Here is a 25,716-nt window from a genome sequence, read left to right as displayed (position 1 = left end):
AAAAGGACATTTAGCTCCTTCCACGAATTGATGATGCACTAGATTGTCTGAAGGGGACTAAGTTTTTCTCAACCATGGACATGTACTTGGGGTACTGGCAAATTGAAGTAGATGAGGCTGATCGTGAGAAAACTGCATTCATCACCCCTGAGAGCCTGTATGAGTTTAAGGTAATATTGTTCGGTTTGTGTAATGGACCAGCAACTTTTGAATGGATGGTGGATAGTTTTCTATGACACTTGAAGTGGACGATGTGTCTTCATTATTTAGATGACATTATAGTGTTCTCAGAGACATTTGATGAACATGTAAAAAGACTGAGGGCCATTCTTAAGTGGCTCCAACAAAGCAGACTGAAACTTAATCCAAGAAAGTATCTCTTTGGAGCAAAAGAAATCAAAATACTTGGACACCTTGTGTCAAATGAAGGTGGGCGGCAAGACCAAGAAAAGGTGAAATCTATAACAGAATTTCCTATCCCTAAAAGTATTAGAGATGTGAGAAGCTTCCTTGGATTATGTTCTTATTACCGCCATTTTATTAAAAACTTTTGTATCAAAGTCAAGCCACTCCAAGAGTTGTTAAAAGCTGATGCTAAATTTATCTGTGATGGTGCTCAACAAGATTCTTTTGATGTGCTGCGAAAAGCTCTGATGACTGACCCTGTACTTGGTCTGTATGATGTGAGAGCACCTACTGAACTACACACAGATGCTATTGGGTATAGGATCGGTGCTGTTCTGGTGCAGATTTCGGATGGAAAAGAGGAGGTTATAGCCTATGCTTCTAGAACACTTACAAAAGCCGAGAGAAACTACTCAACTACAGACAGAGAATGTCTTGCTGTGACCTGGTCCATGCACAGATTTTGACAGTATTTCTATGGGAGGACATTCACAGTTGTTACAGACCATCTTCACTTTGTTGGTTGACACGTCTTAAGGATCCAACAGGACAACTTGCCAGGTGGGCACTACATCTTCAAGAGTATGACATTACCATAGTGTACAAAAGTGGAAGAAAACACTAAGATGCCTAGTGTCTCTTAAGAAAACCTGTGCAAGACCATCAAGACTTTGACTAAGATTGTGACTGTGTAACTGCACTCCGGGATCTCTCTGCTGTGCAGGACGACGGTGCCAAGATTTCTGAAATTATGCTTGCCTTGCATCGATCAGAGGATGTGAAAGGACAATTTAAGGTAGTTAATGAATTACTTTGCAAGAAAAACTTTGATCCGTTTGGAAAGAGGTGGCTACCAGTGATTCCTAAACACATGCACTTAGATGTTCTACAGAAATTCCATGACAAACCTGAGGCCAGACTTTTAGGATTTATTAAGACGTACAATAGGATCCACAAGAGATTTTTCTGGCCAGGTTTATTTAGGAGTGTCTGTCACTGTGTCGCACTGTCGACAGTGCCAGAGGAGATAGGCAGTCCTTAAAAACCACCTGACTGACTCATACCAATTCCACCAGCTGAAATGCCTTTCCAGCGTGTTGGGATTGGCCTCCTCGGACAATTTCCAATGTCTGCTAGTTGCACTGATTATCTGACATGCTATGGCATCCAAATTCATCGTGGAAGACATTGTATTAAAACACGGTGCCCCAAGATTGTTAGTTAGGGAGCAGGGGAAAGTTTTTCAATCAAACCTTGTGACAGAGATAAACCATCATCATATGATGACAGCCTACCATCTGCAAACTAACGGGTTTACTGACTGCCTTAATAAGACCTTGGCCGACATGCTATCAATGTTCATCAATGTTGAGCAGAGCAAGTGGGATGAGGTGCTACCTTTCGTTACGTTTGCCAACACTGCCAAACAGGATTTATGCCATTTTTCCTGGTGCATGTGCGTGAGGTGACTACGACGATGGACACTGTTTTCTTTACATCCTGACGACTACATTGGCCAGGTGTTAACCAGAGCTGAGGAAACTCAGGAGTTAACACGATTCCACGCACTGCAGGCTCAAGAAAACGATCGCTGAAGGTATGATGCGACCCACCACCCTGTTGTCTCCCAGCCTGGTGACCTCATTTGGATCTTCACTCCTGTTCAGAAGGTTGATCTCTCTGAGAAGCTCCTCAGGCGCTACTTTGGACCTTATAAGGTTGTAGAACAGTTGTCTGATGTTACTTATGAAGTTGAAGATTTCAACCCCAACACAAGACGATGGATGATCAGAGATATGGTCCACATCCTTCGAATGAAGCCCAATAAGGATCCTGCAACCCAGGGTAAATTCGAATCTCCAGTGACAGGAAACAAGCAGAAAGGTAATGAAGCACATAGTGGCAAAGGAAGTTCTAAGGCGAATATCAGTCATCAGGAGTCGGAATATGCAGGACTGATGACTCTACCCCGCACTAGGATGATGTAACACTGAGACACTGTTATCTTAGGGAGGGAGCAATGTTGCAGAAGAAGCTGAGTGGTTATGTTACTAGACTGGTGCATGGAGGGTCGTGAGTTCAAAACTCATCTGACCTGTAAAACTTTAATTTCTATATTTGGTTCAAGTACATTCTAGAAGTATCTACAAATCTCAAAATCCATTGTACTGGAATGTTCTGTAGCTGTATGTATACTGTATGTGTTCTAGCTGGAGGCAGCTCACTCCGTGCTCTTGTATGTGCAAGTGCTGAACAAACCTTCGTTAAGTGAAGTTAGTGTTCGTCATTCTTCTAATTACACCATCTTGTACGTGACAATACATATGTGAAGGTTATATGTGGTCTAGTCACTTTAATGTGATCACTGCTTGTGTTAGACATCAGTGTACAATAACCACTCACAAATGGCGGCACCAGCAGTAAAGCGTATAAAAAGTGTGTTGGCGATGCAGAATACAGTGCAGTCATTGTCGTAATGTGGAAACATTGCAATACATTTGACATCCAAAGTGGCATGATCACTGGCTGTTGGCTGAAACAGCTAATTTTGTAAACTGTTTGTGTGCTGCTGTGGTTAAAGTATACTGTGTAGCAAAATGGCAGTATCCAAAACTGGTGTTAAGGCAACTGTGGTGCACCACGGGCATAGATGACAGGTGTGAAGGACAGCTGCAGAGATCTGTGTGGCTGAATAGGTATGCTGCTTTTGAGCAACTGACTGCTCAGGTGAACCAAAAGGCTAGCAGTGGTGGCTCCTCAGTGACTGCTCTGTGAATGTTGCTGTGTGTTGGCTTCTGGTGCCTGTCTCATGAACCCATGCTGACAGCTATTCATTGGCAATGAAGGCTGGAATTTTCATGCCAACACTGCAACTGGACATCCACTGAGTGGCAGCATGTGGCCTTTTCAGATAGAATCACATTTTATGCTCCATTGGACAGATGGATGTTTGTGTCTACCGCATGAATGTCTGAAAGCAAACACCCTACAGGCAATCGTTGAAACATAATGGTTTAGAGAATGTTTCGAGTCATGCTCTGGGTGATCTCATCATTCTGGTAGGCACAGTGGATCAACATAAGAATACATCCGTCATTGGGAATCATTTCAACCCCTGCATGCAGTTTCTTGTTTTCGACACAATGGCATCGATCAGTAGGACAGTGCGACATGTCACCCAGCTCTCAGTATACGTGTGTGGTCTGAAGAGCACTGGGATGAGTTTGCCTCACACCTCTGGCCACCAGACTCCCCAGATTTAAATCTGATCAAGAACCTGTGGGACCACTGCAATCGGGCTGTTGGCACCATGTATCCTCATATGAGAAACTATCACAGCTGGTCATGGCACTAGAGTCAGCATTGTTCCACTTCCCTGTGTGTTTCTTTCAGAACCTTACTGACTGTCTTCAAGCATGTCTTGCACCAGTACATGCTGCAAAAGGCGAGGCTTTTGACAGCTGGTCACTTGAATGCGACTGGAGAGTATAAATTAATAGCAGTATTGCACAATTGCCGTATTGGTCACCAAATAAGAGGCCACCAGTTGAGAAACCATTGACTTTATTTAATGCGTTTTGGGTAGAACCCATACACAGATTTTCATGAACAATTTTGTGAGTGGATATGTAAAGACAGTTTGTAACAAACAAAGAAACTTCCTGGCAGATTAAAGCCGTGTGTCGGACTGAGACTCGAACTCGGGACCTTTGCCTTTCACGGGCAAGTGCTCTACCATTTGAGCTACCCAAGCATGGCTCACGCCCCATCCTCACAGCATTACTTCTCCCAGTACCTCCTCTCCTACTTTCCAAACTTCACAGAAGCTCTCCTGGAGATGATGTACTGGTGCAAGTAAAGCTGTGAGGATGGGGTGAGAGTCGTGCTTGGGTAGCTCAGATGGTAGAGCACTTGCCTGGAAAAGGCAAAGGTCCCGAGCTCGAGTCTCAGTCCAGTACACAGTTTTAATCTGCCAGGAAGTTTCATATAAGTGCACACTTCTCGGCAGGGTGAAAATCTCATTCTGTAACAAACAAAGTTTGTTAATACTGACATGGCAAAGAGTCTATTATCTGTACACATCTACCTCTACACAGTTACACTACAATTCATAATTAAGTGCTTAGTAGAGTGTTCACTGAACCACCTTCAAGGTATTTTCTACCATTCCACTCTTGAACAGCATGTTGGAAAGCAAACCACTTAGGTCTTTCTTTGCAAGCTCTGTGTATCTTATTTTATTATGATGATTATTTCTCTCTATGTAGGTGGATGCCAACAAAATATTTTCACACTCTGAAGGTAAGTTGATGATTGAAATTTCATGAGAAGATTGTGCCATGACAAGAAATGCCTTTGTTTTAATGATCGCCACCCAAATTCATGTATCATATTCGTCTTGCTCTCTCCACTATCTCATGATAATACATAATAAGCTGCCCTTCTTTGAATGTTTTTGATGCCCTCATCAGTCCATCAGAGCAGATCTCACACTGTACAGCAATACTCCAGAAGAGGCTGTACAAACATAGTGTAGGCATTTTCTGGAGTAGACCTGTTGCATTTCCTCCAGTGTTCTGCCAATAAAATGTAATCTTTAATTTGCTTTACACACGACATGTGTAATTTTAATCCCTAAGTATTTAGTTGAATTTACAGCCTTTAGGATTGTGTGGTTTATTGTGTAACTGAGATTTAGCAGATGTGGATGACTTAACACTTTTCATCACTTAGTCAATTGCCACTTTTTGCACCAGGCAGATATCTTGTCTAAATCATTTTGCTATTTGTTTTGATCAACTGATGACTTTGTAAGATGGTAAATGATAGCATCATCTGCAAACAATCTAAGAGTATTCATCAGATTATCTTCTAAATTGTTTATGTAGATCAGGAACAGCAGAGGGCAATAACACTTCCTCCGAGGAACATGAGATATTACTTCTGTTTTACTTGATAACTTTCCATCAATTGCTATGAACTGTGACTTTTCTGACAGGAAATCGTGAACCCAATTGCACAACTGAGGCAATAGTCCATAGGCATACAGTTTGCTTAATAAGGTACAATGTCCAAAACATTCTGGAAATCTAAAAATGTGGAATGAATTTGGCATCCCCTATTAATAGCATTCATTACTTCTTAAGAATAAAGAGCTAGATGTGTTCCACAAGAACACCATTTTCTGAATCCGAATTGGCTATTTGTATGTAGAATGGCAGGTCTCAGCCATGTAAGATATTCTAAAGGGGTACACATTTCTGTGTAATTTAGTGCAAAATCAACTTTCATCATTTAGTGCAAAATCAACTTTCATCATTTAGTGCAAAATCAACTTTTCAAGCCAGCAGTCAAATGTCTGGTGTTGTGCTGAAGGCAATTTGGCCTCTGTGCTAAAATTTAGACTCCAGGTACCAGTTTTCACACTACAGGGCAGTATTGAGGGTTCAGTGACAGTCTCAGAAGAGACCCCAATCATACAAAATTAATTGGAGGCAACTTTAATGTGCCAAGTACAAATAGTGACATATAGTGGGAATGTATTAGACTTTGTAAATACAAACCAACCTGACTATATCGACAGTGTCCGTGTAGAGACAGTGATCATGATGTCGTAGCAATGAAGGCCACTAAAGTTAATAGACCTGTCAGAAAGGCTAGGAAAGTCTTTATACTGGAGAGAACAGATAAGCAGTTGGTAGCATCCTACCTAGACAATGAATGAACACTGTTTAGTTCCAGTATAATGAACATAAAAGAATTAAGGGCAATGTTAAAACTGAATGTAAATAATACATTGAAGGAGTATGTGCTGAGAAAGTGTGTTAAGGATTGAAAAGACCCACTGTGATTTAATAACAGCATTTGGATAAATGCTGAGGAGCAGTGATTGCCACACGTTTGGTTCAAAAAAGAAAACAGGAATGTCAACAGAGAAAACTTAGTAGAAATTCATGCATCCATAAAAGGATCAATGTGCAAAGCATACATGCATAAATTTCACATTGAAGAAATCATTGCTGCAGCAGGATTATGCAGACCGTCAATTGACCATCTCTCAGGCTCCCATATGGAAGACATAGTAATTTGTATACCTGACATTGAGAAGCAACTGAAAGAATTGAAAACAAATAAGTCACCAAATCCAAATGTAATCCCAGTCCAGTTTTAGGGAGCATACTTCATGTATTGGCCCTTTACTTCCCTTACATTTGTTGTGAATCCTTCACCCATTGCAAAATCTAAAGTGAATGGAAAAAAGTGCAAAGTGGAGGTGACTCCTGTATATAAGAAGGGCAAAGAAATGGACCCACAAAATTAATGATCAATATCATTAACATTGGTTTACTGTAGAAATCATAAACATATTCCAGGACTGAATGTAATAAATTTCCTTGAGACAGAAAAGCTTCTTTCTGCAAATCAGCACTGATTTAGAAAGCACCACTCGTGTGAAACTCAGTTTGTTCTTTCCTCACGTGATATGCTGCAAACTATGGATAAAGGGCAACAAGCAGCTTCCATATTCCTCAATTTATGTAAAGCATTTGACATGGTTCCCTGCTGCAGACTGTTTAAGATGGTCCGAGTTTACAGAATAGGTTCCCAGATATGTGAATGGTTCAAAGACTTCTTAAATAATAGAATCCAGTACTTGTCCTTCATGAGGAGTGTTCATCAGAGACACGGGTTTTATCAGGAGTTCTGCAAAAAAGTGTGATAGGACCGCTCTTGTTCTCTGTGTACATAAATGCTCTGGTGGATAGGATGAACAACAATCTGCTACTGTTTGCTGAGGACACTGTAATGTGAAGAAAAGTGTCATTGTTGAGAGACTGTAGGAGGATATAGGATAACTTAAACAGGAGTTTCTACTTGGTGAGAAGACTGTGGCAACTTGCTGTAAATACAGAAAACTGTAAGCTAATACAGATGAGTTGAAAAAAGACTCCTGTAATGTTAGAGTACAGTATTAATGATGTGATCTGTGACAGTCAAATAAATTAAATTTCTAGGTGTAATGTAGCAAAGTGACAGGAAATGAGCTAAGTGCTTAAGGTTGATAGTAGGGATGGCCAGTGATAGAAATTGGTTTAACAAGTTTGTTTGCATGGCCATCATCTGTAGAAACACAGAAATAATTGTTTTGTAAATAAAACTGCCTTTTCCTGCTACCACTTAACTTATTTTTCCCAGATGTATATCACGTTTTTCTTGCTCTAAGCATCATCAGTGGGATCTGTAACAATACAGTTTTGTTATTTTTAGATTATCAAACAGTTCATGTCATGATTTTTATGTGAAAAAGTAATTAATTATGGTTTGCTGTAATCTGTTTTCCCTCTCATCTGGTCTGGAGGTCGCACTACTACTTTATTACTGACATATGAGCACAATTTTTAGTTCTGATGTTTTTCACACTGTTCATTTCTCCTTCTTTTTTGTTGTGTACTATTAGTCTTTTGCCACTCAATATAACTATTTCTTCAGACACTATGCTTTTTACCAACATAAATGTTGTAACTCAGACACTATGCTTTTTACCAACATAAATGTTGTAACTTCATTACGTTTTTCCTCCTCTTTGGTGTGTTTACCTGTGTTGCCAACCTAACTTTGGGGGCGTTATTCTATCTTTTAGTGTGAACTGTTTGATAATCTAAAATAACAAAACTATATCATTACGTATCCCACTGATGTTGCCTTAGAACAAGAAAAAGGCGAAATGCATCTGGGAAAAATAAATTAAGTGGCAGCAGGAAAAGGCATTTTTATTTGCAAATCAAGTAAGACATTGGTTTATTGGGAGAGTTTTTGGAAAGTGTAGCTCATCTATAGCGAAGGACTGAGCGAGGTGCCATAGTGGTTAGCACACTAAACTCACATTTGGGAGGACAACAGTTCAAACTCGTGTCCAGCCATCCTAATTTAAGTTTTCCATGATGTTCCTAGGTCACTTCAGGCAAAATAATAAAGAGTATGACAGATGCTAAGGAACAGGTAGTTTATAAAGCCTTGCAGCAGTCAGTATTGGCTGTGTTCTTTGCAATGGGACTGAGGAATTGGGTAGTGGTAGCAAATGTCACAGTATGAATATGAATAATTACGTTAAGAAGCAGGGCAGAGATTGGTACTTGCACTTGCTTGTGTTTGACGGCAGCTGGAACTACACAAGCGGCTTATCCAAACTGTAGAAAGTAATGAAATAAAAAACAAAAAGTGAGAAAATGCAGGTATTAGTAGGCCTTCCTCAACCTTATCAAAATTGTCCTCATGTGGAGGAACATCAGTGCGGGAGGGGGGTTAGAGTACAGTTTATGTAATCATGCTGTGCGATAAATTGCACATTTGTTTTTGTACCATTCAAACAGACTCACAATAGAAAACAGAGTAGAACATTAAAAAATATTGTCTTCATGGCAAGACAGAGTTATACAAGTGTGGCACATCAAAAAGTGCTGCACATGTCTTGGTTGACTGCCTGGAGCCCACCTAAACACATGCAGCACTTTTTGACGTGCCACAGTTGTATGACTCTGTCTTGCCATGAAGACAATATTTTTTAATGTTCTATTCTGTTTTTATTATGAGTCTGTTTCAATGGTACAAAAACAAGTGTGTGATTTATTGCACAGCATGATTTCGTAACATGTATTCTGTGTATCTGAAGACGGCAGCTTAGTCCTGTTTAAATTAGTAATCCAGTGTACATACACACAATCAAGACAATAAAAGACTTCAAATCAGAAGCTTTCTTTACAATGAAAATGAAAAGCCTCATCGGTAAAATGACTCCCATATTCAATGAAGTATAAACTGATTTAGGACTTAGATGCATGAATTCAGATTTATGTTTACAATGAAAAAACTGGAGCTTTATTCAGTAAATTTCTTCTAACTACATAATAATGCCATAATATAAAATAAAACAGCTGATGTTTTGACCTATTACTTGCAGCATTCATCATGCTTACTACTTGTGCTATGTCATTGCAGCTGTGTATTTACTATTGGATCCCTAGACCCTCAGTTGTCATGTGACTTGGATTTGTTGGTGCTTCATAGGTGATTGGATGACAAAAGTGAGAAAGGGGGAGCTCAGGAGCTATATTGCTTGTAGTGGTCTCATTTTAATTTTGTTTGGTTGTCTGGAAGTAATGTTGATGTATTATGATGTATTATGCATATTAATTTGCAGCTTTGTGGAAAGTTGCATACATTTGTTACAATCTTCCAGAAAATTTTCCGTTTGCCTCTCCAAAAGATGCTATCCTTGTCTAACAGTCCGATTAATTTTAGCTTGGTTGATCATGTGAGATCACTTTCAAATATTGAGAACCGATTGTTTTGGACAAGCTTTTATTTGCTGCAGTGTGCTAGCAAAAAAGCATGTACCATTAAACTGTAAATATGAATAAGCAGTTATCTGAATAAATAATACCCATGTCCCAAGTGTCTTACATTTAAAATAATAATTAATGAAAAACATAGCATTGTTTTGAAGTAGCCAATTGCATGAAGTACTAAAACTGTTGCAGGTTAATGAAAGCTAAGATACAGTACCACAGCTTGGGAATATATATGTGGTAGGACTCTTCAGTTTCGATGATGATGACATATGGAGAACAGCTTGCAACTTTTAAATTTGATGTTTTTACAGTGGCAAACTGAACAGTACTCTGCTCATTTTATACAAAAAGTGACAAAGATCTAAACACTGACTGGTAGTATTAATTTTATTCTTGTATGATAGCTAATAAAAATTCCACTATTTTGGAAAACATACAAAGAGGTAGCAGTCACAATCTCTAAAATGTTACATTAATATAAAAAGTATATAATATATTGCATATTGAATTGCTGCTGAGAAAATTCAAACCTGCTAGATGCCAAAATAATGTTTCTTATTTACGAAAAAGTTGTGTATTTGAGGAGTAATATGTGTTGATGTCATAAAATTATATTTTTATTTTGGTTTTGTGTCAAGTTTGATGATTCCATACAGATTTGTTGTTCATTCTTGTTCTTGTAATGAAAATTCCTGTGAATGGTAATTTTGGAAGGAGTTAAGTAATATTGGAAGTGTACTTCCAAAGCTGTTATGTCCATGGAAGTTTGAGTCAGAGTTTTGTTGAAAACAGGTAGCTTCATTAAGCTGAGGTACCATTACAGAACACTGTACTGTGTCATGAAATGTATTTTCTTGCAGAATATGTGGCAGCAATGCATACTTCACATAGTGAGCAGTGAATACGGTCTGCCATAATTTGTCATACTCTGCATTTTATGTAAAATGCGCAAACGTTTAGGCAACAGTTCAACTGCATCAACACTACATTCATCAATCACACACATTTTTTACAAAATGCCCTATTGTAAATATAGGGCAGGATTATGTGTGTGCCATTGTTGTTTGCCTTTTTAAGTTACTTTCTTGCTGGTAGAACCTGTAGTAACATTCTTCAAATTTGACTGTGGGTCTGAAGACACTTCACATGTTGCAATCTTCCAGGTCATTGTGATCTTCATTTGCTTTTCTCAGCAACCGCTGCACAAAGTTAAGCTTCCATCACACACTTTCTTATGTTCAGGACTATTAAAGCTTGTAACTCTTATGTGAACATACTTTACAATTTAATTAATATAGTTTTGAAGTGTGTAAAGATACAACATTTAGTTCTCTTGGGACATTCAGAAGTTTGACGTAACTCTAGTGCTTTTTGCCATTGAGTTTTGGCTTGGCTTGTACTTACTTCTGACATGAAATATATATTTTTGAGAAGAGTGGCATTTAGCTGTCATAGATATTTTTCAGCTATAGTACTTGAAATTTTCCTAGTTAGTAGAATATTTGATCATTTGTTGGGCATGCATACAAAATATCATTACTTCTTTGATATTTTGACTGCAAACCTTCCAGCCATTGTAAAGACAAATTTGTGATTGACTTAAAGTGTGAAAGCATGCATTTATTTCTGGAGACACAAAAGTGACTCAAAGATTCGTTTCAGTCAGATTTTCCAGTTTACATTTTTTAATAAATTTCGCAGATAATTTTGTTCTTTTTGCTGTTAATTCTCTCTCTCTCTCTCTCTCTCTCTCTCTCTCTCTCCTCTCTCCCTCTCCCTCTCTCCCCCCCCCCCCCCAGCCCGTCTCTCCCTCCCCCCTTCTTGTTCTCTCTCTCTCTCTCTCTCTCTCTCTCTCTCTCTCTCTTATGATGACTTGTGCATGAGTTTGCATGTCAGTAGTGTTGAGACTACACTGATGAATCTTGGAGTAGATCCCTTCCTTATCACCTTATTTGCACCCCCTGGAAGGTAAAAGAACTTCAGAATTATTGAACCCATGATATCATTATTATTTGTTTTGAAGTACAATATTGGGTTTACAATGAGTTACATAATATTGGGTATTTTAGGTGGGGCAAGTGAGGACTATTTCCAGGGATGGCCTCCATTGAAACAGGATCGTAGACACTCTCGACGAAAGCACTGTAAGTTAAATGCATAGAATTAAGGAACTGCCAAATAATGTTTTTTATGTGTATTGCAGGTTGAGCCACTGACTCATAGGAAAATTCCATTTTATTTAATGATGTTACATGAATTCAACATTTTTGATACCTCCTTGTCAAAAGCATCCAACATAAATCTATTTATGTATGCAAAGTTCTGGTTGAGAATTACTAACTGAAAGGCAGAAGCATTCCATTATCAATAGATACACAAACAAAAGGTGTAGAACTTTGCTAACTTTCAAAATGAACTTACTTTTTCAAGCCTGTAAAAAAAAAAAAAAAAAAAAAAAAAAAAAAAACACACACACACACACACACACACACACACACACACACACACACACACACACACCTGTGCCTGTCTCCCCACATTGTGCTCAGTCAACTGCCAACTCTTTCCTGGACCACAGTGAGTGTAATGGGATGAGATGAGGGTGCAGGATGGTGTGGGGTGAGGGATGGAGAGAGGCAGGAGGCAGGAAGGGGTTTTGGGGGAAGCATCTAGTGGCTCGTCGGAGAGTGGGGAGCTATCTGTGGGCTAGCGAGGGGTGCAGGTAGAGGTGGCAGGTGGTAGACAGCTGGGCAAATGTTTCCACAGACAAGGTCGTGATATATCAACTCACAACTAGCTGACACAAATTGGGCAGGGGTTCTGGGGCATGGGATGATGTGTGTACACACACACACACACACACACACACACACACACACACACGTACACACATGTGCAGTGCCCTGCAAATTCAAAACCCACCATTTCATTCCTCGTACACCTAACCAGCAACATCCTAACCCATAACAATTTCACCTTTGAAGGGAAGGTATACAAACACATTCGTGACACAACCATGGGCACCCGAATAGCACCCTTATATGCCAGCCTCTTCATGGGCCACCCACAGGAAACATCCCTAGCTTCCCAAAATCCCAAACTCCTGGCCTGTTTCAGGTTTATTGATGACATTTTTATAATCTCAACCCAAGGCAACGACACCTTATCCTCATTCCTCCACAACCTCAACACCTTCTGTCCGATCCACTTCACCTGGTCCTCCTCCACCCACCAGGCCACCTTCCTAGATGTCGATCTCCTCCTCTCACATGGCTCCATCAACAGCTCGGTCCACATCAAATCCACCAATCATCAACAGTACCTGACAGATGCCACCCCTTTGACACGAAAAAGTCCCTCCTAGACAACCTGGCTACCCGTGGTAGAAAAAAGTGCAGTGATAAGAACTCCCTCGCCCAGTATGCTGAAGGCATCACAAAGGCCTTCACAGATATGCGTTACCCTCCACACCTAACTTACAAACATGTCTCCAATGCCATATCCCCACACACACCTGATCCTCACATCCATTCCAAGAACTAACCACAAAGAAGTCTCCCCCCCCCCTCCCCCCCTAAATCACTCAGTATACCATCTGGGACTGGAAAAACTGAACCATGACCTTCATCGGGGCTTTGATTATCTATGATGATGCCCTGATATAAGGGATATCCTACCCCAAAATACTTGCATCCCTTCCCAAAGTGGTGTTCCACCACTCACCCAACATCCTAGTCCATCCCTATGCCACTCCCACCCCAAATTCCCTGCCACAGGGATCATACCCTTGTGGAAGACCCAAATACAAGACCTGCCCAGTCCACCCACCTAGAACCACCTATTCCAGCCCCATCATAAACTTATCCTACACCTTCAAAAGCTGGGCTACCTGTGAAAGCAGCCATGTTGTATACCAGCTCTGTTGCATTGACTGCACAGCATTTTACATTGGTATAACAACCAACCAGCTGTCAACTAGAATAAATGGCCACAGCCAGACTTTTGCGAAAAGCAAGGTGGACCACTGAGTGGCACAACATACAGCAGGGCACGACATGCAATATTTCAATAGCTACTTCACAGCCCTTGCCATCTGGATCCTCCTCCCAACCATGACCACCACCAGCTTTTGTGAGCTGTGCAGATGGTAGCCCCTTAGTCTGTGAAATCATGTGCCCAGCTGTTTGCCACATATCCCCTCTACCTGCACCCCTAGCTAGCCCACAGATTGCTCCCCACTCTCTCACGAGCTGCTACACACTCCCCCCCCCCCCCCCCAACCATTTCCTTGACTTCCGCCTCTCTCCACCCTCACCTTTCCCCACCCCACCCCACCCCACCCCAGCACCCTGTACCCCCACCTCACCCCAACACACTCACTGTGGGCCAGGAAAGAGCTGGCAGTTGACTGAACACAATGTAAAGAAACAGGTGTGTGCATACATGTGTGTGCATGTGTGCGTGTGTTTCTTTCTTACAAGCTTGAAAAAGGAAGTTCATTTTGAAAGCTAGCAAAGCTCTGCACAATTTGTTTGTGTACCTATTGATGACGGATTGCTTCTGCCTTTCGATGAATCGCCTCCTTTACTCCTGAATAATTCATAACGTAGCTACATTGTTGATTTAGTTGATAAAATTTGTGTGTATTTTTGCAGACACACACAAAATGTTCAAAAGTTTGCTTATTTTCAGAATAAATAAGTTTTTTTGGTAATGAAAGATACTTGCATATTTTGAGCTGTTCATAGAAACATAAAATATGTGGTTCAGAGTTTCCAGTTTTATGTTAATGATTATAGAATACACACAAGCATCATAATGAATGGAGAAATTCAAAAAGTTGTTTTCGAACAATAATACTTATACATTGTACACCAATCGATCAACCATACATTTCCATCATGTATGAGTCATACAAATATAGTACATACATAACTGCCATAATAGTATGCCTTAACACAGCCCATAAAAACATGGTGTGCCTTGGCACAATTACAGTACTATACATTTTGGTGATAACTTCACACTCAATGATTGATGCATTGTAACAATCAAAGGTACAAATATTATGTGATCATCAAAGAGATAAAGTCGATGCCCGCACACACCATATGAATGTCTGAAAGGTTACAGATGTTCTTTGGTATAGCCAAAGATTACAGCAACAGAAATAACATGGTGTCCTTTCTCTAAATAACAACGCAAATATATACCCTGTTATAATGTTTTGTATCGTCTTTACTAGTACAGAAATTAAAAAGAAGGCATTTATGCACACTAAACATTGTGAAAGAGATAAATTCAAGGGACTGGAATGGAGTAGAACATTAAAAACTGTTATACTATCCGATAAAACATACATAACAACTTCATCTGTCAGTTACCACATAATACAACAGTTTTTAATGTTCTACTCCATTAGCAACATAATGCATACATAATACATAATAACTTCATGTGTCAGTTACCACATAGTATGACAGTTTTTAATGTTCTACTCCATTACAGTCTTTTGAATAGATTTCTTTTACAATTTTTAGTGCACATAAATACCTTCTTTTTAATTTATATAGCAGTGAAGTCGATATAACACATTGCAACATGTTATGTATTTATGCTATTATTCACGAAAAAGACCCCATGTTATTTTTGTGCCTCTGTTGCTGTAATCTTTGGCTAGACCAAAGAACATTTGTAACCTTTTTTGACATTGATACTATGTATGTGTTTCAACTTGATCTCTTTGACAATCACACAGTATTTATACCTTTGACAGTTGTAATGTGCCACTTATTAATTGTGGAGTTATCACCAAATGTGCACCACTGTAATTGTGCCAAGGCACAGCATGTTTATGTGGATTGTGTTAAGGCATGCTGTTATAATAGTTACATATGTTCTACATTTTTATGACTCACACATGATGAAAATGTATTTTTGATCCACTGATGTGCAATGTGTAAGTATTATGATGTGAAAATGACCTTTTTAAAATCTTCCATTTGCTATGACACTTCTGTATATTCTGTAGTTGCTTTTTTAAACCTCAGTTTCCTTCTTGAAGAGAATGGTAGAGAATAACAATAAAATTGTACAACTGGTGGCAAAAATAAGCTTTTTCCAAGTTTCTTAATCAAATGGAGATTTTATAGAAATTTTCAAAAGGATTTGCAGAAGAGTCTTTAAAAAGTGGAAAGGTGTCCATTTTGTGGACAGGTACTTAGTTGCATGTATTAACTCCTCTCCTGAAGATTATCATCTCCAATTGTTATGCGAACAATGATACTGAATGTTGTAAGTGTCCTGGGAACAGAGTTACATTGAGTAATCCATTTATTAGTAAGTTGTAAATTAAGCATATGATTCCATGCATACATAAATAACTAGAGGCAGCTGTAGTCACACTGAATAAGTATAACTCGTTATGTACTCTGAAAGCTGTTGCTGAGTGTCATGGACATGACTAAAATTATGAGATGCAAAATTGCTATAATTTGATGTCTCCTTCTGCAATCTTTGGATGTTAGACCATACACTAGTTGAATCATTCAGATTTACAATTATTTATATTTTTCTTCTTTTCTTGTTTGAATCAAATAATTAGTGTATTGTATTAACACTTCCATTTTTTGCAGACAACCATGTGATTATTTACAGTGAATTGTTCTTTCGAAAATATAACTTTGACTTACACTCATTTGGTAATAACTGTTAACAACTTTCAGTTTTTATGTTCAATGTTTATGCAATTGTTGTCTTGGATGTGTACGGAAATACATTGGAATGAAGTACTCAGAGTTCCTCCTCAGGATTTTGTACAGCATTGGTAGCTCCATGCAGCACTTGCTGTAATATTGATGTTCCTGATAACTATGTCCACTGCACGTCACCCAAAAAGTACCTCAAAATATTAAAATAAGAAACAACTATTGGAATATACAAAAATATTATTCACATGTAAATTACAGTGCTTTCTGGAATACTTGCACTTTTTTTTTTCATTTAAGTTACTACTAAACTGGACAGTAAAGTTGCTTTAACATACACCTGCTCATTTATAGACAACCAGACACAGAAATTTTTGCATCTTTAATACACATGGGAAATTCCCCAAAACTTAATTCTGCTAAATTCTGTGCCGTCTTAATTCAGAGGAATGTTTTTTTATGAAAAATAATGGCATCCAATCATGTTTCATCTGCTATATCATGTAATCCATTTATGAATCAAACTGAACTTTAGTATCAATGATACAATGAGATTTTGAGAGAATGTGAACACGCTACAGGCATAATAGCTGCAGTCTTTCATCTTGATATATTCACTGAGCCCATGTTCGTGCAACATGGAGACACACAGTAAATTGGTAGGGGATAAGCTATTTTCATCTCCAAAAGAAACTACTGCATCAGTGTCGTCATTCAATTGGCATGCAAGTACATGGAAGCATACCATTTTTTACACAGTGTATGAACACTATTCCATATGATGCATGAGAAATTTTTGCTACTAGGCTAACACTTCTGGTACTTTCAGCAGCATGTGTTGATGTCTCAGAAACCATGTACAGTTACTGAGGCTATTTCCTTTGGACTTTCGTAGATGAGTGGCATTTTGGTAATGATGATGTGAAAGATTTTGTACTATTTGTGTGACCTTGTTGTTCAGGAGCATTAAACCTTACTCTTCTTTTCAGTGTTACTTGACAGTGATCTAAGCACACAGTATTGAGTCACCTGTGTAAAAATTATCTTCAGGGTAGTGAAGTTACATGAAAGAAAATGAACGTTTTTAGTTAATAAGCATGGTTTTTCAAATCTATTTGACTTGAACAAGAAAGGGAAGTAAACAGCAGTTTAAACTTCAACATTTAAACAGTTAAATTTCTGCAATTGTGACTTGATGCAAACTATTTCGCTTGATGTGAGTGATAATATTATCACCTTATGAAATATTGCGCAATCGTCCTGGATTATCTTTCACAGTAATGCTAACAAATGAAGCTAGTTGTGATAAGTGTGATTTGTGCACATCGTGGTTTTTCAGTGAGTTTTATCAGAATGTCTTTTAAAAATCAGAATCATGCTTTCAAAAATTTTTGCAGCATTAAACCATAATGAATCTCATTGACATAGCTCCATGGATATTCCTTAGTTTTCAATTTGTAGGGGTCCTATCAGGTTCCTATAAGCTGCACCATGGACATTCCATAATAGTCAGTTTGTGGGGATCCTATCAAGCTACTAAAACATATATCTAAATCATACATGCCAAAGAACTTCCAGATTTTAACAAAAAATTCTATAAGTAATAGATGAGTCCGTAATCAAATAAGCAATACAATTTAATGGAACTTAACTGAAAACCAGTTTGATTTTAGGCAGAACAGAAGTACAAGGGAAGCCATCTTAATGTTACAACAGGTTAAAGACAAAACACTGGACTGTATGAAAACATCTATTTATTGCATTCGTTGATCAAGAAAAAGCTTTTGAGAATGTGAACGGAAAAATGTTAATGAAGACTATGTCTAATCCTCTAAGCCTTGTCTGGTATTGAAATATATATTGAAGTGCAAGAGGCTTGCATACAGGAAGAAGTTCAGCCAATATAGAGAGTAGAATTGCACATGCATAGACAGTGTATTAAAGAAAAATGTTCTTATATCAAGGAACATAAATGTGGAGATTGAATGAAAACAGACTTATTTTAGAACTTAGTGTGGAGTCTGGCCTCATATGGCTCAGAAGTATTCACTATAGGTGCATGTGACAAGGAATTTCTGGAGGCATTTGAAATTTGATCCTAGAGCAAGATGGGAAAGATTTTGTGAACAGAAAAAAATCATAAATGAAGAATTTGTAGAAGACTTGGTGACAAAAGATCTCTATCATCAACAGCATAGAAAAAGTCAATTTCTTGGCCATCTGTATTGAGCTACTAGTTTCTTTAGTTAGTGTAATGGAAGGAATGATTAAAGACAAGAGAGAGAAAGTAAGACCTAGACTCCAATACTCTAGACAGATCAGAGATTGATGTAGGAGAAGGCTCATATGAGGAAATGAAGAGGTCAATAGGAAACAGAGATAACTGGAGAAGAATAATTGCTACCAACACATCTTCAGATTCAGGAGACCACTTCTTCAGCATCAGTTCTGTATCAGATAAGGAATGTGTTTTTGATAACCTTCATTTAATTAGTTAATGAGCAGAAATAGTTAAAGTTCAATGGTGTAATACTCTGATGCCGATTTCTCTGAAGTTAACACTCCAATATAAAGCTAATATCATGTTGTGTTATGTCCCCTACAATAGCTTTTGCTTCCCTTACAGCATCTTAACCCTCCTGATCAGATTTCTGAACACTCCTATCCCCACCCCTCAAGTGCTTTTTATCACTGTATGATTGTTTTCAAATCTCACTTCGAAAATTATCTAATGTGGTCTCCTGGCATTACCTGCTCTGCCTTCATAACCAGTAAGATTTATTTACTGAAAGATAACTGTATTTTTAAGTTAAATAATATGGCAGCTGCTATGAAACCATTATTTAGCTTTAGCATGTTGACATAACTACCATGAAGCCACTAATGAAGATAAATGGAGAGGGGTAGTGTATCTACACACGAAATAGAGCCTACATATTATCCTGTAATAGAGAACGCCCCGTAATACAATAACTGTGACCTTGGTGCTTGCTCTGCCACTCGGACTATGTGGATCCTTCTAGTTGCCATCAGTGTGTCAGTGTCTAGGTGTCTAGGTGTAACACATGTGTTTGGTTTGTACTATCCACAGGACCACAAATTACGGTAGTAGCTCATGTTGTTGGATCTCTGTCTTCACTTACACCTCCCACAATCCAGTCTTGTCTGCATTTGTTACTACTGCCACTTTTTTTCCGCGGCTCATGGCCTTGTGGTCGCGTTCTTGCTTCCTGAGCACGGGGTCCCGGGTTCGATTCCCGGCGGGGTCTGGGATTTTCATCTGCCTCGAGATGACTGGGTGTTTGTGTTGTCCTCATCGTTTCATCATCATTCATTAAAATGGAGAAAATGGTCTGAGCAAAGGTTGGAACTTTGTACGGGTGCTGATAACCGCTTTCTCTCATATGTCTTCATGTTGACTTTCAAGGATGTCAGTTATCACATATTTCACCTTTTGTAGTTTGTTGTTCATTTTTTGTCCCACTTTCTTTTTGTTTCTGTCAGAACCTTCTAGTAGTCCCACTTTTATTCAACTCTGTCATCTGTTTTGCTGGATAAAGTATGGTACCAAATGAGGTGGCACAATGGTTAAGATACAGGTTCACATTCAAGTGTAACTGAATTAAAAACTGACATGTGCCCGTCTCAATTTATCTTTTCCATAGTTTGCATAAATCGTGTAAGGCAGTTACGTAAGTGGTACATTTGAAAAGGCATAATCACATTCCTTCCCCATTCTTGTCCTGTGTAAGTTGTGCTAAGTTTAGTTACGTCATTGTTGACAAGAGGATGAATGTTAATCAACTTTCTAGATTTGTATTTGTATATTTATTGATCCACTCAATCATTCAATGTACAGAAGTCTGCATAATAATATAGGACAAGTCAAACAAATGATATCACAATGTATACAGACATAGCACTGTTTCTTGTAGTGTACATCTCACTAAAGATATATTACATATTTATTCATAATAATATCAGAGTAAGAATAAGTTCAAATAATAATGCTGGTAACCAAACAGCAAAAGTTCACTAATGGACAAGAGATTATTTGTAATGAAACAGTTTTATTTTGAAACACAATAATAATATATAATTTAATTTATGAGATATCACATTCAAGAAAGCCCTGTATGCTGTAAAAGCAATGCTTCGTTTGGGGTGTTCTTTAGGTTTAAAAAAAAAATTTGTTGATTGTTTATACTTCCTACTTCTTTTGGGAGATGGTTGTAGAGTTTGATTCCCATACACATAACACTATTGCTATACAGTTTAAAACACTTCATTTTTCTGCTTTCATCGTGGAGATGTTATTTATGTGAAAGATTGCAATTAATGATTTTTTAATCACTTTAATTTCTGTAAGTGTAAAACGTGCACTTTGTGCACTGTTTCTAGTGCTATGGGGAGGGGGCAGCAGAGTAGAATGGGAAATGAGTCTTAACCAATTCTTTGGCCTTGTTTCATGATGGTGATGTCCAAATTTCTGTTCAGTCTATTGATGTTTTGTTTAATAAAACCGACAAGTTCAAATATATATTGGCTAGGGAGAGGCAGTATGTTTAAAAAATTAAACAGCAGTTTACACATTTCTCTTTTAGCATAGTACTGAATGTAAAAGAGTGTAATATATGCATGTCAATGTGCTAGCATTTAGCTCATCTCTCACTGAGTGGAGCACAAAACAAACTTTTCATAGCCTGGAACTAATAACATCAATGTGGCTTTATCATGTGAATGTATCAGTTATGTCATGCCCTAAGAATTCATTGACAAATTCTACATTGTTGCCACTTAGTTTCACTGTTGGAACATGGGGAGTTCTGTTGTGAATGGTGGGAAGATTAGGCATACTGTCCTCTTTTTTTAAATTTTTTTTTAGGAGTAATCTATTTGATGCAAGCCATGAGTCTAGTTGGGTTGTATTTCTATTACCTGCTGACTGAAGAGATTCATTTGTGTTTGATATAAGGATATTAGTTTCATCGGTGAAGAGAAATACCTTGCTAGTGGGTAGGGTGGAAGGAAGGTCATTTTTATTAAGTAGAAATAACAAGGGACCTAGAACAGAGCCCTGTGCCACGCCATTTTTTATGACTTGTGTAGATGAGTGCACCTCATTTAGGATTCCTGACTGACTTAATTTATATCAACATATTGTGCTTGGTCTTTCACATAGATGCTGAGCCACCCATGTGTAGTTCCCCTTGTACCATAAGAATCCAGTGGTGGCTTTATTTTCTTGGAAACCTTACTGAGCAGAAGAAAGAATGTTGTTTTTTGTAATAAATGATTTATGTTTGGCAACCATTGCATATTCAAATGTTTTGCTGAATACAGACAGCACTGCAACTGGACAGTAGTTGCTAGGATCTTCTTTACATCCGTTTTTATGTATAATTATGACCTTTGCTATTTTCAGTTTTCTTGGGAATACTGCATCTGAAAATAAATTATGTATTACATGAGACAGCGGTTTACTAATAAGTTTGCTGCAATGGTGGAGAAGGAAGCAAGAGATCATGTCTTCTCCTGCAGATGATTTTTTCTTTATTTTACTATGAATTATATTTTCTATCTCTGCTCCCAATGTTGGCAATAAAAACATCGTGTTGGTGAAGGTATTGAGGACTGATTGAGGGAGGCAATTACTTTTTAGATGTTCTACTAGTTTTTCTACAGTTTCAATAACATATGAGTTAAATTCTTTAGCTACTTTTCTTGGTTAGTTATCAACATTGCATTTACTCTAAGTTTAATGTTACTAACATTATTCCCACATCTGCCCATTCTTGCATTAATTATTTTCCACATGGATTAGCTTTTATTATATGAAAATTTCAGAAAGGTGTTACTGTGTAGTTTTTTAGCAGCATTCACCACATTTATAAATGATGGTGTGTATTGTTGATGTTGGCAAGATTAGTCATGCTGAGGGAGAAAAGCTCTCTCTCCCTCTCTGCTTAGGTTGTAATACCTGTTGTAAACCAGTTGGAGGATACTCTATTACAAATATTTTTTTGTTTTTAAAGGGGAAATGGCAATTGAAATAGTAACAGGAAATGTTTAAAAGGTTACATATTTTTCATCTATTATTTGAGAGTGGTATGCAGTCTCCCAGTTTTCTCTCCACATGTAGCACAAAAAATGGACATTTGCTTTGACAAAAATTTCTGCTTTGTGTTGTCAATATTTTGGGTTGATGTTTACTTCTCAGAAAGACTGGCTGTGTAATCAATGCATTATCATCAGAAAATCCTAGATTTACAGACCTAGCAGAACAATCCATGTTGCTAACTACTTGGTCAAGAGCACTTACTTCATTGGGTTACCCTAGTTGGGGATGTACACTGCATATCAAGGTTGCAACAGTTCATGAAATGTTTAAAATTACAATAATCTTCACCTTCTGTAAGGAAATTGAGATTAAAATCACCACAGATTATGACCCTTGAAGGCTTCCTTTATACCACTTTGTTAATACTGGTGTCAAATTACTATAAAGGACAACAAGCTGCCCGAAGAAGATCTATAAACTGATATTACATTCACACTGATATCATTCATTTCAACACCTGACAACTCTATGTCTTTTTATGTAGAGTGAGAGTTGCATATGTTCAGTGCATATGTCCAGTGGTGAAGCTGCAACATTGTCTTTTACAAATATGCAGCTTCCTCCACCTCTGAAAACTTTCCTTGAGAAGTGATGCACTGGTGTGAATGGTGGTAACACCTATTTCAAGAGACATCATTTAGTATTAGCCAATAAGCAGAATGCAATTTTTCTATTTCTGTTGTATGTGGCTTTTCTTGAGTAGGGTAATTTATTAATTTTATAATTTAATCATCCTCTAAATATACTAGAAAATATCGTATTTAGCCTCTGTACACTTCATACTACAACATGTTGTGTAATTTTGTCTTTCAGCAAGTGTGTCCGAAGATGAAGAGACTGTGTATGGATCACCTGAACCATGTGCAGAACCTGCTGTTGCTGCAGAATGTAAGTAACTTAAAATCATATTTTGTGATGTTACATGTCCACAAAGAAATTGTTTGTTACTCAACAATTCCAACCATGATGGATGGCAGTTACACCCACATATAGAGACTCTGGTAAAGCACTCAGTCAAGTAAGACTAAGAAAGGCTTCTGGTCCTGACAACATCCCACAGGAATTGATGCAATATGGAGATATAGCCTTGAAGACTATTCTTTTTACACTCTTCATCTTATTTTGAGAAACTGAAGAAGTACCTGATAGCTAGAAGAATGCTAAAATCATCATCATCCTCAAGAAAGGTGATAATAGTGCATGTGGAAACTACCATGGTGTATTGTCAATTGCAGGTAAAATTCACACAAGAATTCTATGAAATAGGCTCCAAATTATTTCAGAGGAGATTTTGCCGGAATTTCGTAGTGGGGTTTCTGAACATCCTGAGGCACGACAAAAGATATGATCTTCCATTCTAGAAAACTCCAGGAGCAATGAAGAGAGTAACAGAAGCTTGTGTATTTAGTTTTCAGTGACAAGAAAAAAGCTTTTGATTCAAGACCCAAATATGCCTCATGGAAAGTACTGGAACACTATGGATGTCCTGAAGGCTATGTGGTTCAAGCTCTTAATGATAGCATGTCTGGGCAGATTACCCACAGTAAATCTGCCTTGAATTTGTTCCCATCACTCAGAGTTTGAATGAAGGTAGTGCACTAGCTTCTATACTCTTTGCCCTGTACATGTCTGTCATGATGTATGAATCATCTCCAAACAACCACATTAAGTTTCATTTTGATGGAGGTCTCTTCAATCTGGCAAGACTTCATTCACAAAGACATGCCCCTGTTACCCATGCGACAGAACTACAGTATGCTGGTGACACTGCATCTCCTTCTCCAACACCTGGAAAGTGAGAGTGCCCATACAGTAGTTCATAGAGGGAGACCTATATCTGGGGTCTGAAGTATTTTTCATGTTTTGGAAGACAAATGAGAACTTTTAAGTAGCCATAAATAAAAGTTTCATTTCCAACCATGTTAAAAACCAGTATAATATCGACTTTTTAATTATTTTCTTGAAAGAAAAACTTTTGACAACAGTATTTTTTTTTCTGTCCATTAGAGCTGGGGGGAGGGGGGGGGGCAGCAGGAGGAGGGGTCAGGCTGACCCTCCCCCCATGATGTATTGGTGCCCTTGCTGCAGAGTTACAACAGTCAGTCAACAGCTTTAAAACTGCATGTGATTGCTTTGGTCTTACCAACAGTGTGGGAAAAAAATGAAGGTACTTGCAAAGCCTGCCCCAGGATTAGACACGACAGTGGAGCAGATTCATCACTTTCCATGCCTTGGGAGCACCTTGTTTAAACAGTGAACATGTGAACAGGACGCTGATCAAAGGATTGGGGCTGCCCATGTGGCATTCGGTCAGTTAATTCACAGTCTCTTTATGAATAAATACCAAAAGCTGCATACCAAACTCATGGTGTATAGAGCTGTTGTCATTTTCATGCTCCTGTATGGCTGTGAAAATTGGTCACGAAACTTGGTCACACTATCATTGTGATATCAAAAAGCCAAAAAGCACGAATGCTCCACCAGCAAAAATTGATGCGTCTTGAACATTAGGTGGGAGGACTACGAGCCGAACACTGTGGTTCTCAAGAAGTGCGTCTAAACGGTATTGAAACAAGTCTCATTAACTGAGACAGTTAAACAGTGTTCACTGTGCAAGTGATACCAGGGACTTCCACACTGAATCCTTTATGGTGAATTATTCTCTGGCAGTAGGCTTTATGGATAGCTGAAATACATCATGAAGACAACTGGTATAAATATACAGACCTGGGAACAATTTCATCTGGCTGTTTACTGCGGAAGACCTCTACGTCCACACTGTCAACTTTTTTGAAGGCTTTAGTTAGTTAAATAATGGAAAATCCAGGTTAGAATATCAACAATAAAACGGAAAGATATGTTGCTACTCACTGTAAAGATGACTCATTGAGCAGCAGACCGGCATAACAAAAAAGCACTTGCACATTTGCTTTTGGCCAAAGCCTTTATCAGTAAAGGACACACACACACACACACACACACACACACACACACACACACACACACACACATATTCATTCACAGAAGCAAACACACTTCACGCTCACATGACTGCCATCTCCAGCAGCTCGGACCAGAATGCATTCTAGTCTGAGCTGCCGGAGATGGTAGTCTTGTGCATGAGATATGCTTG

At 38.4% G+C, this 25,716-nt stretch overlaps 1 protein-coding gene across 13 annotated transcripts in view; it reads left to right on the top strand.

The window, feature by feature from the left end:
• LOC126297741 (uncharacterized) overlaps positions 1–25,716 on the top strand; it is a 387,999-nt gene that overhangs the window by 199,893 nt on the left and 162,390 nt on the right. For 8 of the 13 annotated variants that reach the window (XM_049988891.1, XM_049988898.1, XM_049988892.1 and 5 more), the window contains 2 exons: positions 11,825–11,899; positions 23,397–23,471. In XM_049988891.1, the coding sequence (XP_049844848.1) occupies positions 11,825–11,899; positions 23,397–23,471 (150 nt within the window). The remainder of the gene's footprint in view (positions 1–11,824; positions 11,900–23,396; positions 23,472–25,716) is intronic. The other 5 variants (XM_049988893.1, XM_049988899.1, XM_049988901.1 and 2 more) reach the window with 1 other exon arrangement.

This window comes from Schistocerca gregaria, chromosome X (genome assembly GCF_023897955.1).
Source record: "Schistocerca gregaria isolate iqSchGreg1 chromosome X, iqSchGreg1.2, whole genome shotgun sequence".
In the NCBI taxonomy this organism is placed as follows: domain Eukaryota; kingdom Metazoa; phylum Arthropoda; class Insecta; order Orthoptera; family Acrididae; genus Schistocerca; species Schistocerca gregaria.
Note: the sequence above shows the minus strand (reverse complement) of the source record. Positions and strands in the feature narration are given on the sequence as shown.